The sequence below is a fragment of the Seriola dumerili genome, unplaced genomic scaffold (genome assembly GCF_002260705.1).
Source record: "Seriola dumerili isolate Sdu_G_001 unplaced genomic scaffold, Sdu_1.0 BDQW01000807.1, whole genome shotgun sequence".
Classification (NCBI taxonomy): domain Eukaryota; kingdom Metazoa; phylum Chordata; class Actinopteri; order Carangiformes; family Carangidae; genus Seriola; species Seriola dumerili.
The window spans coordinates 616,282-629,710 of record NW_019175062.1 but is presented as its reverse complement, the minus strand read 5'-3'; the positions used below and the strand labels follow the sequence as shown (position 1 = coordinate 629,710).

Here is a 13,429-nt window from a genome sequence, read left to right as displayed (position 1 = left end):
TTCTAGACGCTACACGGCTTACCGCTGCCGCCTACTGTTCAAAACCAACCGTTACTCTACCAATAAACTATAAACATTAATACAGTTTGCCTCACAGCTACGTCTGGAATAGTTGGAATAAGAGAGGCTCAGAGCGTCCTCTCTTCTGATTGGCTCACCGACCTGTTGTTACTAGAGAGGCCTGAGAGATGGTGTTTGTTACTTGAAACCTATGGATATCAAAACTTCAAATTAAACATATTAAAATATGGGACCTGCAAATACTGTTCACCCAGTGCACTCCAGGTAAGCCTGCAATTCTTCCAACACGACCACCAGGCGCCACCATTACACTACTTTTTCAACTGCTTGTATGGGAAACTGCGGCTGCTGTAGGAGATGTGGGAGCAGAGAGCCAACAGCATCCAGGCTTTTAGCGGTTTTTTGAGTAGTGTCCTCCTCCGTGTTTTTCCTTGAGTGCAGAAGGAGTTGGTCCGATAGACCTGGAGAGCAGGTCCAACCTGGGATGCACCTTTGGACTGGAAGGAAATGAAAACAAATGAAAAAAAGTGTGAATATGTGTCAAGTGACGTTTTTCCACCAATCAGAGCTTCACAACAATCACATGCCACCAGGAAGTACGAGCACGCGACGTGCCAAACGTTCCCTGTACCTTCCAGAGCTTCCAGTTTGCATGTTGTTATTCCATGTCACTTATTTGGGTGAATTTTCCGCGTATGTATCACCCTTTCGGCTGTCAGTGATATAATTAGTCATTTAATACTTCTAACTTGTTGAAGTTTCCTTTTTGCTCAATGGCTAGTTCCTTTCCGAGTGTGTCCGAGTTGGTGGCGGATGCTCGGCGGTTGTATGGGCAGGTTTTCGGGGGAGAGGCGCCTCAGGTGGCGGTGTGTGCTCCTGGAAGAGTCAACCTGATAGGGGAGCACACCGACTACAACCAGGGATTTGTACTTCCAATGGTAAAACGACACAACTATTCACTCAGAGGAAATGTGAAGGTGGTTGTGGTTAACACACCAAATGTCATTCAAAAATCTGTCAATTTAATGTTTGTTTTACTTATGGTGGATATCAATGTGATCCATTAAAAACATTTAAAGGAGTCCCTCTACAGTTGTATACATGCACTACACCCAGGAATAATTAGCTAAGCAAAAACTAAACTTTTAATACTAACCAGCCTGTTTTGCATTAACAGTGTTGCAGTTTAAAATACCAAGAATTCATGTGCATACAGCACATGAATTCTTGGTGGGTAACTTGCAGTTTAACCAGAGCCTACAGATTGGCACATAGATATATAATTTCCACGTATCAGTATTAAGCGAGAAGCGTAAAATTGCCACATTTTTTTTAATGGAGTTTGGTAAGACATTTCCATGAAAAAGTAACCACTCAGCTGAATGAATGTGTTTGTGTTTGGTGAGCCAGGCGCTGCCCCTGGTGACTGTGGTGGTAGGCAGTCAAACCGCTGGCCAGGATGTTACCGTGGTAACAGCAACTGAGGATGCTGATGAGCCTCACAGAGTGGATTTCAGCCTGCCTAGTGAGGGATCACCGCTGTCTCCAGGGTTACCCAGCTGGGCGAACTATGTGAAGGGTGTTATACAACATTACAGGGGTAAACAAATGAACTAAAAACATCACCTGGAATCTTGGAGTTTATATTTCAGTTTTGACCTAAAGTGAATGAGAAGCTTGTCGATCCCAATGTCATCTTATACTGCCTTGTTTTCACACTGCAGGACATTTATTTAATATGTATTATCTATGTGTCTCACATGCTTCAGCACCTCCTGTACCAGGTTTCAGGGCGGTCATAGCCAGCAGTGTCCCCCTGGGAGGAGGTCTGTCCAGCTCCGCCTCTCTGGAGGTGGCTTTCTACACATTCCTGCAGCAACTCAAGCCAGGTCAGAGTCTGTTTACATGGACTTAAGTCACACCAGTGTGGTTCTTATATTCAGTTACTGCAGTCAGGAGGGAATCCTCATTAAATTAGAGATAGGGATTATCAAAGAAAGACATATCAACACATCAGCAAACTGAGTAATTGGGGGAGAAATGACCAAGACCCCGATGGTCACTCTGGCTGAGCTCCAGAGATCCTGTGGAGATGGGAGAAACTTCCAGAAGGCAACAGCTATTTAAATTTAATGTTGTGTTTCAGGCACTAAACTGATTGTGTTCATTCATCTGACTTTTCGTTGATGTACTGTAACTTTGCCAGTATTTCACCTAAGAGGGTTTTTCAAATGACACTTGGGCCTATATTGATATAAAAAGTTTTTTTTATATGTTGTGTAGTATGTGAACAACAGCTGTTTTTATCAATTATATGTTATTTTAAAAAACAACTGAAACATGAAATACAACAATATGATTATATTATAAGCAGAGATGATATGGTATATTGCGATACTCGGGTTGGGTTGTATTGAGATATTAATTTTTGGTTATCGCCCAAGCCTACACTGCACGTTACATGTTGGCTTTGATTTTGGTGATGTTCTATGTCCTGTTTTCACAGATGATGGCGACAAGGTGTCCAAAGCACTCGCCTGTCAGCAGGCAGAACACACTCATGCCGGTGTACCCTGTGGCATCATGGATCAGTTTGTGTCCGTGCTTGGCAAGGAGGGACATGCTTTGCTGATTGACTGCAGGTATTGTAAACATCCAATGAGAGTGAATTAATCCAGGAGTCTTTGGTCTCTTCTAGTGTTACCATTGTCAAGTTTTGGCAGAACATCAGAGAAAACTCTGCATTATCAGTCTTGCACTTCTTTGTTGTTGTACCTAGGTCCCTCGAAGCCACCGCCATCCCCCTGGCAGATCCAAGCCTGGTCATTCTCATCACCAACTCCAATGTGAAGCACTCTCTGACTGGCAGTGAGTACCCCACAAGACGCAGACAGTGTGAGAAGGCTGCCGGCATCCTGGGAAAGGCCAGTCTCCGAGATGCTACCACGAAGGACCTGGAGGGTGTGAAGTATATTTTTGTGTTATCCCGTGCTTACCCATTCTGTTCCGCTCTGTCTTATTTTATTACCAACTGTCCTTTTCTGTCCTGGGCCAGGTTGCTGTCCTGATTCCTGCTCCACCCTGTCCTCATCCTGTCCTCTTCCATTCCACTGATGTAATTCTCTCTTTTCCTATATTTTACTGCCCTTGTCTTCTTGTGGTCTCCTACTGCTCCTTCCGTTCCAGAGTTCTGTCCTTTCCCTTGAAGGAATAGTTCAGTATTTTTGGAAAATAGGCATATTTGCTTTTCCAAGAGTCAGATGAGAAAATTAATACCAATCTCATGTCTGCGGCTTTGTCAAAAGTTCCAACACATCTGCCAACACCTCCTGAGAAACGTTTTATGTTTGTTGAGACTGTTTAGCCTCATGGTCTATGGAGTCTGTAGGATCTGAGTTGGCATGGGTAAGACAAGATACATGTTCGTACTGTACAGACAAAAAGGACTATACCAATACCAAAAATACAAAGCCAGCAGGTACATTTCCATCCTCTGTTTTTTGTAAAGTTGGTGCATAAAATAAAAGTAATTGGTGGTTACATTGGACTCTATATAGTCCTTTTTAAAGTCATGCAGTAAAGGTGTCAAACACCATAAAATTTATTTACAATATTTAAAGCAAATCAGGCAAATCTCAGTTAATTCTGCCGGAATATTTTTAAACTCAAATGATTTTTTCACACATTGAGTATTGTTTTACCAGCTGGTCATTTACAGAAGGAACAACACTTAAATCAATAGAATCACTTTTCAAGAAAACCATAAAAGTTTTAAATGAAATAAAAATAAAATAAGATAAAAAAAAAACTTCATTTCATCATTGCAATATACTGGAAAAATATAATCTATTAAATTTTGAGAATTTATAAAATTTTAAATATGCTTGTTTTATTTATAAGGTTTTGCTTGGGCCCCACCACCTTTTAAATTAATTAATTAATTAGAGGGCTAACAGTGACATTGGTACTATGGCGACCACTAGAGGGGCCTGTGAGGTGCCTCATAGGTGCACCACATTTGGACAAACTGTGTTAACAGTAAAGGGAAGTAAATATGGGAATGGCTAACCACTTGTAATAAGGCAGTGTTCTTCATATCCCACCTTTAAGACACATGTCAAACATTGGCTCAAGTCAAACCAGATCTGTGATCATCTTTCACTTCGTACGCAGCAAAATGTATTCGTGTACGTGATATTTGTAGTAGTGTATTGTGACTTGTAATGTTTTTTGTGTTATGTTACCTGCCGAGGGACTACGGATGTAAATTAGCATTTTTGTACAATCCAGTATGTTTACATTACATTGTGTATTTCGACTGATGTTCTTTAACATGCATTGTCCCTAGGAAATAAACAAACAAACAAATAAATAAATAAAATTTAAAAAATCACGCTTGGCTGAGGTGGAAAAGTTGGCACAGATTAAATACAACAAAGGACAGTGGAAACAGATTTTTGTAATAGACCCTGACATCCTGTTACCTGCTTTTTCTTCTTCTGCTGTCATGCCAACACTTGCTGCTACAGGCCTCCGCCACTCAACCAAAGATAGCCTGAAAAAGAAAGTAAAAGAACAGACAGGACTGTGTTGCATCTTGTCATAGTTTACAGTTCTTTTGTGCTTGTCAGTCTGTCATCCCCATGTGTGTGGCAGTTACTACTGTGTGGCAAATGTGCAGAGAAGATCTATAGGTTGTAGGAAAAAGAGCCAAGATTTGAACACACCATCCTGCTCAGTTCCTGTGATAAAGCTGACTTTATTTTCTCCTTCTCTATAATTCCAGAGGCAAAGGACAGACTGGATGATGTTACCTATCAACGAGCTCGTCATGTGATTGAGGAGATAGAAAGAACTGCTCAAGCTGCTGAAAGCCTGAAGAGAGGAGCCTACAGAGAGTTCGGCAAGCTGATGGTGGAGAGCCACAACTCTCTCAGGTACGATTTCAGCAGCTGTGTCCCCCCTGAGTCAGGGTTTAGGCCGGAGTGTGGGAGCTGTGCAGTAACTAACTTGATGTCCCTGTGGCAGAGATCTGTATGAGGTGAGCTGCAGCGAGCTGGATGAGCTGGTGTCTGCAGCCATGGAGGTGGAGGGGGTGTTCGGCAGCCGGATGACAGGCGGAGGATTCGGTGGATGCACTGTGACTTTGATGCAGGCCGATGTCATTGACAGAACCATACTCCACATAAAGGTTTACACACACACACACACACACACACACACACACACACACACATATACACACACACATACAAAGATCACATGTCCTGTTTGTATATTCACAGGATTATCATCAATTTACAAAAAGCTGGTCAGTTGTTATGAAAGAAACATCCCACATTTTGGCAAATAGCTTGAGTCTGATGAGAAGATCAGTATCAGCTTCATCTGTGTCTGCTCAGTAGAGAAACTGATCCATGTCCTCATGCTTCACAACTTTGTTATAGTTTGTGAAGGAACACTGAGCTATTCAGTCACAGAGAAAATAGAATTATCATAAGGACTTATCCAAGGAACACAGGGCCTGCGTTGCGTGTGTGGTGGCTGCATCACTGCCAATGCCAGCTCTTTCTACTCAGAGTTTCCAGGTTACTTGAATGTTGGATTTTCTTTTCATTATAAATGCATTTCTGATTTATTTTTGACTGAAAACATCACTAAAAGGCCATTGTCTAATGTCTAATAGTCATAATAGTCACACATTCTGTCATTGTGTTACTTATGGATGGAAATATAGTGCAAATCAATTATTCCCCTTTTTGCTGGTGACCCCCAGGAACCCCCTCAAGGACCCCTGGGGGTCCTCGGACCCTACTTTGAGAACCAGAGTAGGGTCTAGATCACACCACACAGCTGCGAGGCGTGAGATGCTTTAACATGTTAGCATGGCTGCTGAAATGAAAACCAAGACGTTCTGCAGCCACGCATACTCCACACATCCAGTGTGTTCCCAGCCTTAGGCTTTTTAAGATGTAGCATTGTGCATGTAGCTGAGGTAAACAGTCCCTTACATATACAAAAGTGACAGTGTGAAAATGTGTTGGTTATTCTAGAAATATAAAACTGCTCTAATCAGTATTTTTACATTAACACTGGGTTTATTTGAGATTAACGAGACTTGCTTGAGATTAAACCGTACAGAATATACATGTAGACATGTAGCTGACCTTGGTGAACTTGATATCTGCACTGAGATGTTCTCCATTCCAGATATCAAGAGTTTTAGATCCTCCATCTATGCTCACCCATATCTGATCCAGGTGTTTTAGGTTTCTAAATTTAAGTGCAGTTTTGTGTGGATATAGCATTTACACATACACATTACAAGCCTTTCTCTCAATCTCACTCTCTACTATCATTAACTTTAAAAGATATTTGTAGTAATAGTCGTAGTAGCGGTGGTAGTACTATTGGACTACTGAAAAACTTGGCTGCAGTGTAAAATAACAGGTGCACATCAGTTTTTTCATTTTTTCTGATTCTGTTTTCTGAAAAAAAAAAACCCTTTTCATTCCAAAGGGTATTTGAAATGAAATGTGTCTGAGGACATTGTTCATTTGTTCACAGGGGATAAAAAGCACTTTTCAGTGCTCTGGCTGTCACTTTAACGGGGGCATTTCAGACAAATTGCCCAGTCCCCCGTGTCTTGCTCAGACAGCTCCAGTGTGTGTGTGTGTGTGTCAGTGTGTGTGTGTGTGTGTGTCTGTGAGTGAGAGATCAGGGGGTAAGAACTGAGAATAAAAGCAGGCTTCGTAGAGACGGAGCCAGAAGTGTCCCGTCATTAGCATGCTGGTCTGGTCACTGTGGCCCTGCTGCCTTTCTGCTTTAGGCCTGCTGCTGTTGGCTGACACCATTCAGGAGATACATCAACAAAGATGTAAATTTAACCACACAAGATCTCGGGAAACACCTGCATCTAAAACTGAAAGGATGACGCGTTTGCTTTGAAGCAACAGTGAGAAGGAAAAGAGCAGCAGCCTTTTATAGGTTTGAAACTCTGGTTTTATAAATCTTTAGCTTTGGAAACTGACTTGGCATCTCTTCTTACTCGGCCGTATCCTGGCTACTACTGCGCCTTGCTGACTGTCAAAGAAAACAAGTCTTTCTTGGAGTTAAAAGAAACACTTAAAACTTCCACATCCCTCAGTCTACAGCATTCCTGACCAGAGCAGAGGGATCCTTGTCCTCCCGACGACAACATCAGCTTAACAAGATCATAAAACTCACAGCTTTACCTCCAAGATGCTGAACCTCAACTCGCCGGACAACAACAGCAACAGGAACTCTCTCCAGGACCCGGTGTCATTAAATGTTGGTGGAGAAATTTACACCACAACCCTGGACACTCTGACACGCTGCCGTGACTCGATGCTTGGCGCCATGTTCACAGGACAAATCCCTATGCTCAGGGATAGCAAAGGAAACATTTTCATAGACCGCGACGGTAAAGTGTTCAGGTACATTCTAAATTACCTGCGCTCCAGCTCCCTGGACCTGCCGGACGGCTTTTCAGAGCTGGCACTGCTGCAGAGAGAGGCTGACTTCTTCCAGATACACCCCCTGCTGGAGGAGATTCACCGATATGAGGCGTCAGTTCCTCGCAGCCTCAGAGGAGGACCTCTCGGAGCCATGATTATTGTTAACGTTGAGTCCAAGGTATGTATGTACTGAAGTCAGTCTGACAACAAATCAAGTCACTTTTTAATTTTAATTACAGTGACAGTCCACCTTGGACAACTTTTCATTTCATTGTATTAATTAATTAATGAATTAATATGACATCTCGAGGAAGTATAATTCCTGTGGAGAGACTTTTTCCTTGTAAAGTGATAACGAGGAGAGATTTATTTGGTAATTTTATCTATAATGTTTTTTTAATTAAATTTCCTTAAAATTTATTATTAAGATGTGCATCAAATTACACTGAACATGTAGTTTGTTTAGATAATTTGCACAAGTAGGTTTGGACGATATCCAAAGTTTAATATCTTGATACAGTCCAGACCAAATATTGCTATATACTATATTATTGTGGTGGGGTGGGGGAGGGGTGTTATAATATAATTATATCATATTACCTTATTGAGGTGCGGTTGCATTTACATAATGCGTATATTAAATACTTAACAACAGTAACAATAAAATAAATATGTTTTTATATTATGAAAATTATTACATATGGTGGGAAATATCACGATATACAATGTTATTGTTGGGGTGGGGGAGGGTTATAATATAATTATATACTGTATGTTCTATTTTTCATGTTTCAGTTGCCTTGTTTGATACATTTACCTTATTACAAATATTGCATATGGCAGGAAATATCATGATATACGATATTATTGCCAGGGGTGACAAAAAAATGTAATACATTAATATAATACATACACTACATTAAACTGAATTGAAAAAAAATCCAATATTATGACAGATATTGCATATGGCGAGAAATAACGTAATACTTGATATTATCAAATATTGGTCCAAGCCTAAATCCAAGCCATGTAGCCTATTTGTAAAAACAGTTTTACACCATGTCTATACAGGCTGTATAATGACAGTAACATACAACCAGAGCACCAGCAGCAGCAGCTTCACTTCTCCATCAGTGTTTACCCAGGATCTGTACTGTGTGTAAGTCACCTGTGTTTTTGTAGCCAATACACATTCACCTCTGCAAGGCATGTGAAACTAAAGACCTTTGAACCTGAACTTTCTTTGCAGCCAGTTAAAATGACCCTCAACTGGGGAAAAGTCTGCAGGTAGCATCTGTCTTGTGGAGAGGGATACACATGGTACACATTCATCTAATAAAGTGGAGCTTGATCCAACAGAACATGTTTACTCAGGGACAGGTTAATCCAGCCATGTGGCACATGAATATTTTCACTTTGGTTTCAATGGAGAGATTTTGTGAAATTCTAAAGATACTGGCCTTCACAAACCTTCTGATCTGATGTTTACTGTATATACATCATGAGCGGAGGTTGTGTGTGTGTGTGTGTGTGTGTGTGTGTGTGTGTGTGTGTGCGCATCTGGACGTGGAAAGACCAGTTCTTTATTTGTGTTCACTTTGGAGAATGTCATGTCAGCATATTCTCCCCTCTCATTCCAGGTCCGCATTCTCCACTTTAACTTGCGCCATGGGCCAGAAAACTATGAGCTTCGTACATGTTCCGTGCAAGCCTTTACAGTCAACCTCTTTTGCACCTGGAGAGCTTTCCTCGGTCTGCTTTGCGATTGCTTCTCCTACAGAACATCCCAGGGTCTTACCAGCCCCCACCCATGCAACCCGAGGCAGAACAGGCTGAAACTGGAGTGGGTCCCGCGGCCCGATGAACTCCCGCAGGACCAATATGACAAACAACGCTACCAGGAACTAACTGTGTGTAACCCAGAGGTCACGCGGTCAGATGAACTCATGAACATGCACCAGAGCCTCTGTGAAATCACAGACATGCAGGGTTTTGTGGAGGAGCTGCTGAAGGTGTCTCTGGCCGAAGGGTTCAGGGTTGATCTGGTGACTCCGGACCCAGCGGAAATTCTTAACTGCACCTCACTGCGACTCGTCAAGGGCTGAGCTCTGGGTGGAGAATTAAACTAACAAAAAACACAAGAACATGCCAAGTTGATGAACTTTGGACGGTTCTTTTTAGTCACATCTGAACCACTTACCCTTAGAACTTAATCAGTTTAAACAAATCTATTATTAGTTGAACTAAATTTATGTAGAAATCAAAAGGATATGCATTGTGACTAGGTGGTAATTGAATTTTATATTAAAGAATTTACCAAAATAATAAATAAAAAGTTCTGTTAAATAGAATATTTTATATAATAATACAAATAATAATAATAAAAAGTTTTTCCACATGCTTACACGTCATATTGTCAGTATTTACATGTAACATTTAGATGTAACTTAGCTTTTTTCAGACTTGGAATCTGAACCATTGTTAGCTTCATTTAGCGGTTAAAGTGACAGCTTTGGGGCTTTCAATGTGGAAATGTTGTGGAAATGTTCCATGTTGACTCTGTTTACAATGACATAAGGAATATTTACATGTGGCAGCTCTGGGGTTGGGCTTGATTCCACTCTCCATACAACTTTGTAGATGCCCCAATAAACTTTCTTCATTTATTACATTATGATCTATGTAGATTTCTGTTCCCTGTCAATCATGTCTGAGAGCACATAAGCACAGTCTTAATGGATGCTCACCAAAATGCATTGTGTTTATCCTTGAGGCCTAACAAAGGCATTTAGTGCATTTCCTACCTCATAAAAAATTTACTAAGCCAATTTTTGCCTTTATTTGTGCATTGCTACATTTCATGTTATGTTACCACTGCCAACGTGTGTGTGTGCAGGAAAGACTAAGGCTGTATTCATATAGACATTAAAACAATGCAGGGCACTGAGTTGGTGGCCATGTGCTGTTTCATGTACTGGTGAGACAGTTCGATCGAGTCCATTGGAGGACCTGTTTGCAGGCGTGTTTGCATGTACAGTATATAACTGCCAAACGCAGCGCCTTGACTGATGATGTCATGTTGTGCAGCAAAAGCAGAATTTTATGTGACACAGCTTCATTATGAACAACAAAAAAAACATGGACCTGATGTGACAGCAACAAATATTGCATTTCAAATTTTATCTTCCAAAAGAAGTTACATCAAATATCCAGACTCTACAGAGACATCAGAGCCAGCAGTAAATCACCAACGGGTGTACAGAGACAAGACTGTTCTCCCCAGGATGATGATGGACATTGACTGGCCGGTCATTTGAGAAGCCAGACTGCTAGCTGCCAGATGACAGGTTGTTCCCATGCGACTGATGGCTCCTGAATGCCTCTGAAAGCTCTGAAAACATAATAGCAACCGGAGAATGAAAATTCTTCTACTTGGCTACCCCAGGCCCACAGAGGTCAGCTCTCAGGTGGGGCGAGAACACTTGCTTACATTCGGACTGTACTTAGCTTGATGCGGACTTTGAATTGGAACAGTACTTGAGCTGTGATGTTTCACAAGTCCACAAGAACACAAGTTTGGACATGAACTCCAGTTGAAAAAAGCCTTATTTCTCTCCAGACTTCCTGGACTTCCTGGACTCTCGTCATCGCCGTGACATTGATGAGCAGCCACATCAGTCAGTTGAGCTTTGTAGAGCCAGGCTAGCTGTTTTTCCCCCGTTTCCGCTCTTTTAGTTAATCAGCTTCTGGTTCAAGCTCCAGTTAATGCACAGACATGAAGGAACTGATCTCATCTCACTAAACCAGAAACCAATAAGCTTATACCCAAAACTGGTGTCTCTCAAGCCACAACATGTAGTTTCATTTTTGATGAGGTGCAGTAATAGGCATAGTGGCTACATGCATAGGCTCAGTAATAATAATAATAATAATAATAATAATAATAATAACTTTATTTATATATTACCTTTTAAAAACAGAGTTTACAAAGTGCATTGACAAATTAATCAAAAGCAATAATAGTCAAAAGCAGGACAGAAATAAGGTAGAGTTACAGAGGGAGGACAAACAATATAATTCAGTATAAATAAGGACAATTAGAGCTATGAATTCAGCCTTAGACCTAAAACATTGGATATATGTCAAAGTTACATTTTGTCTTGCATTTAGTTCTTATTTTCACATGAAGATAAGCTTATTCACAGTATTAAATGACTAATGAAACTGCCTGTGTCTTCTCGTGGGAGTTCTATATTCGTTTGGCCTTTAAATGACTTGCAGGGAGAATCAGATGAGTAATGGAGTGTGTAATTTTAGTCTGGAGGAAGCAGTAGTAGGCTAGAGGAAATTTGGAGGAGGAAAAGATACGTCGCAGCTGAGGAGGAAAGGTGTCTAGTTGTGAAAACAAAGCCAGCGGTGCTTTCCTCTTGCTCTCTCTCTGAACTTCCTTTCCAGAACTGTGGGGGATGTGATGAGCATGAATTGTTCTGAACCTATGATGCATGGACCGTGTGCTTTTCATTTATTCTTCAGTTGCAGGAGTTCACACACTCATTGTCTGTGAATGTGTTTGTTTTCTCTTCCTCTTCAGGAGCGATACAGTGGAACCCCAACTTTCTATGTCACGACTCCTTCAGAGGGAGCTCGGTTTCTCAGTCTGTCCTGACCTTGGTCAACACATCTCTGTATGAGGACAACAGATTCATCGCTTTTTACAGGCTTTACCACTTGATTTTTCCCCTTTTTTTCAGTTCTCATGATCGAAATGATGTGCTGTAATGCAGACTAGAGCATTCTGTTAATGTGGAAGAAGTGCCTTCACAATAAAACAATGCTTCCTGGAACATTACTAGATTTTTGTCTCAATTATGCAATGTTTTATCTTCTAGATACTACTACTGCTACTTGTAGCAACTGTTAAATAAAATTATGACTTTGCTGTAATTGTTAAAATACTGGAACAATTTCATATTATTTCCATTTGACTTACACAAAGTATGTGATTTTGCCAAACTCAATATACTAATACATATAATAAAGGAATAATGGTGTAAGTTGTCCCACCCTTACAGGTAAAAACAAAGGTTGGTAGATTTCAATCCAATTAAGTGAAAACACCTGTGGGGTGAGTCATGAATATGTAATGGCTTTAAAATATTGTTGCCTTCAGATAAAGTTGCTCTACTTTTGCACTTTTCTTTTAAAGGTTATATTGGAATAGTCTTATTCTTCATTTCCGCTGGTTATCTTAGCCTGATCTGTTCAAAATTCTAACAATGAAGGTACACCGCATTTTGGATTTTTGAGAATAAATGAGATTTGAAATGTTTTTATTTTGGTATCTTGATTTCAATAACTGAATTTTAAAAATTCTGATACAGAAAACAAACGATTAAAAATTGTACAGACTTTCCGTTGAATGAGTGTGTGCCTCTGGATATTTTTTAAACTTTTTGACTAAAAAGAGAAGTCAGATAAAATCACTGCCTTGATCAGTGGGATTTTTCCACTCATTGGCTCCATTGGAAATTTTCAACAATTACCACAAACCACATACAGTGGTGTGTTCTTGTAACCAACCTCATTAATACACTTTAGAAGAAGTGAAATCTGAGTCCTCACCAGCCACATATAAAGATAGGTTTCAGATGTTATTGTGTTATATAGCCTATTGTGGTTTCCTGTATCAACCCAATTTCTTTTTTAATATAGTTTCATATGTGTATGTAAATGTAGTAAATGTCATTATGCAGCGGACGCCTATTATTGTTGATACTGCCAGGTTGGTGCTTTAAATTGTTGTCCATAACAAAGGAGCATATAAAGTATTGCTGCAGTGAGGCATAGTTGCAGTTGAGTTTGCCAACACTTCAAAAACACTTCAAATCTACGAGGTGCACATGAATGCATCATAAGGGCGGAGTTAGCAA

The 13,429-nt window shown here is 40.5% G+C and overlaps 2 protein-coding genes across 3 annotated transcripts; both read left to right on the top strand.

Annotated features, from left to right (window-relative positions):
* Positions 1 to 616: 616 nt before the first annotated feature.
* Positions 617 to 12,902, top strand: galk1 (galactokinase 1). Of its 2 annotated transcripts, XM_022765998.1 has the most exons (9): positions 617 to 714; positions 803 to 959; positions 1,432 to 1,621; positions 1,791 to 1,910; positions 2,528 to 2,663; positions 2,801 to 2,982; positions 4,808 to 4,958; positions 5,050 to 5,212; positions 12,091 to 12,902. In XM_022765998.1, the coding sequence occupies exons 1-9, from the start codon at positions 674 to 676 to the stop codon at positions 12,163 to 12,165; spliced, it is 1,215 nt and encodes a 404-aa protein (XP_022621719.1). In that variant the 5' UTR covers positions 617 to 673; the 3' UTR covers positions 12,166 to 12,902. The 2 variants fall into 2 exon arrangements, with proteins under 2 accessions (XP_022621719.1, XP_022621720.1); XM_022765999.1 differs by having other exon boundaries at positions 628 to 959; positions 12,091 to 12,900.
* Positions 6,807 to 10,447, top strand: LOC111237044 (BTB/POZ domain-containing protein KCTD21-like). Its single transcript, XM_022766000.1, has 2 exons — positions 6,807 to 7,677; positions 9,140 to 10,447. The coding sequence occupies exons 1-2, from the start codon at positions 7,264 to 7,266 to the stop codon at positions 9,602 to 9,604; spliced, it is 879 nt and encodes a 292-aa protein (XP_022621721.1). The 5' UTR covers positions 6,807 to 7,263; the 3' UTR covers positions 9,605 to 10,447.
* Positions 12,903 to 13,429: the final 527 nt, after the last annotated feature.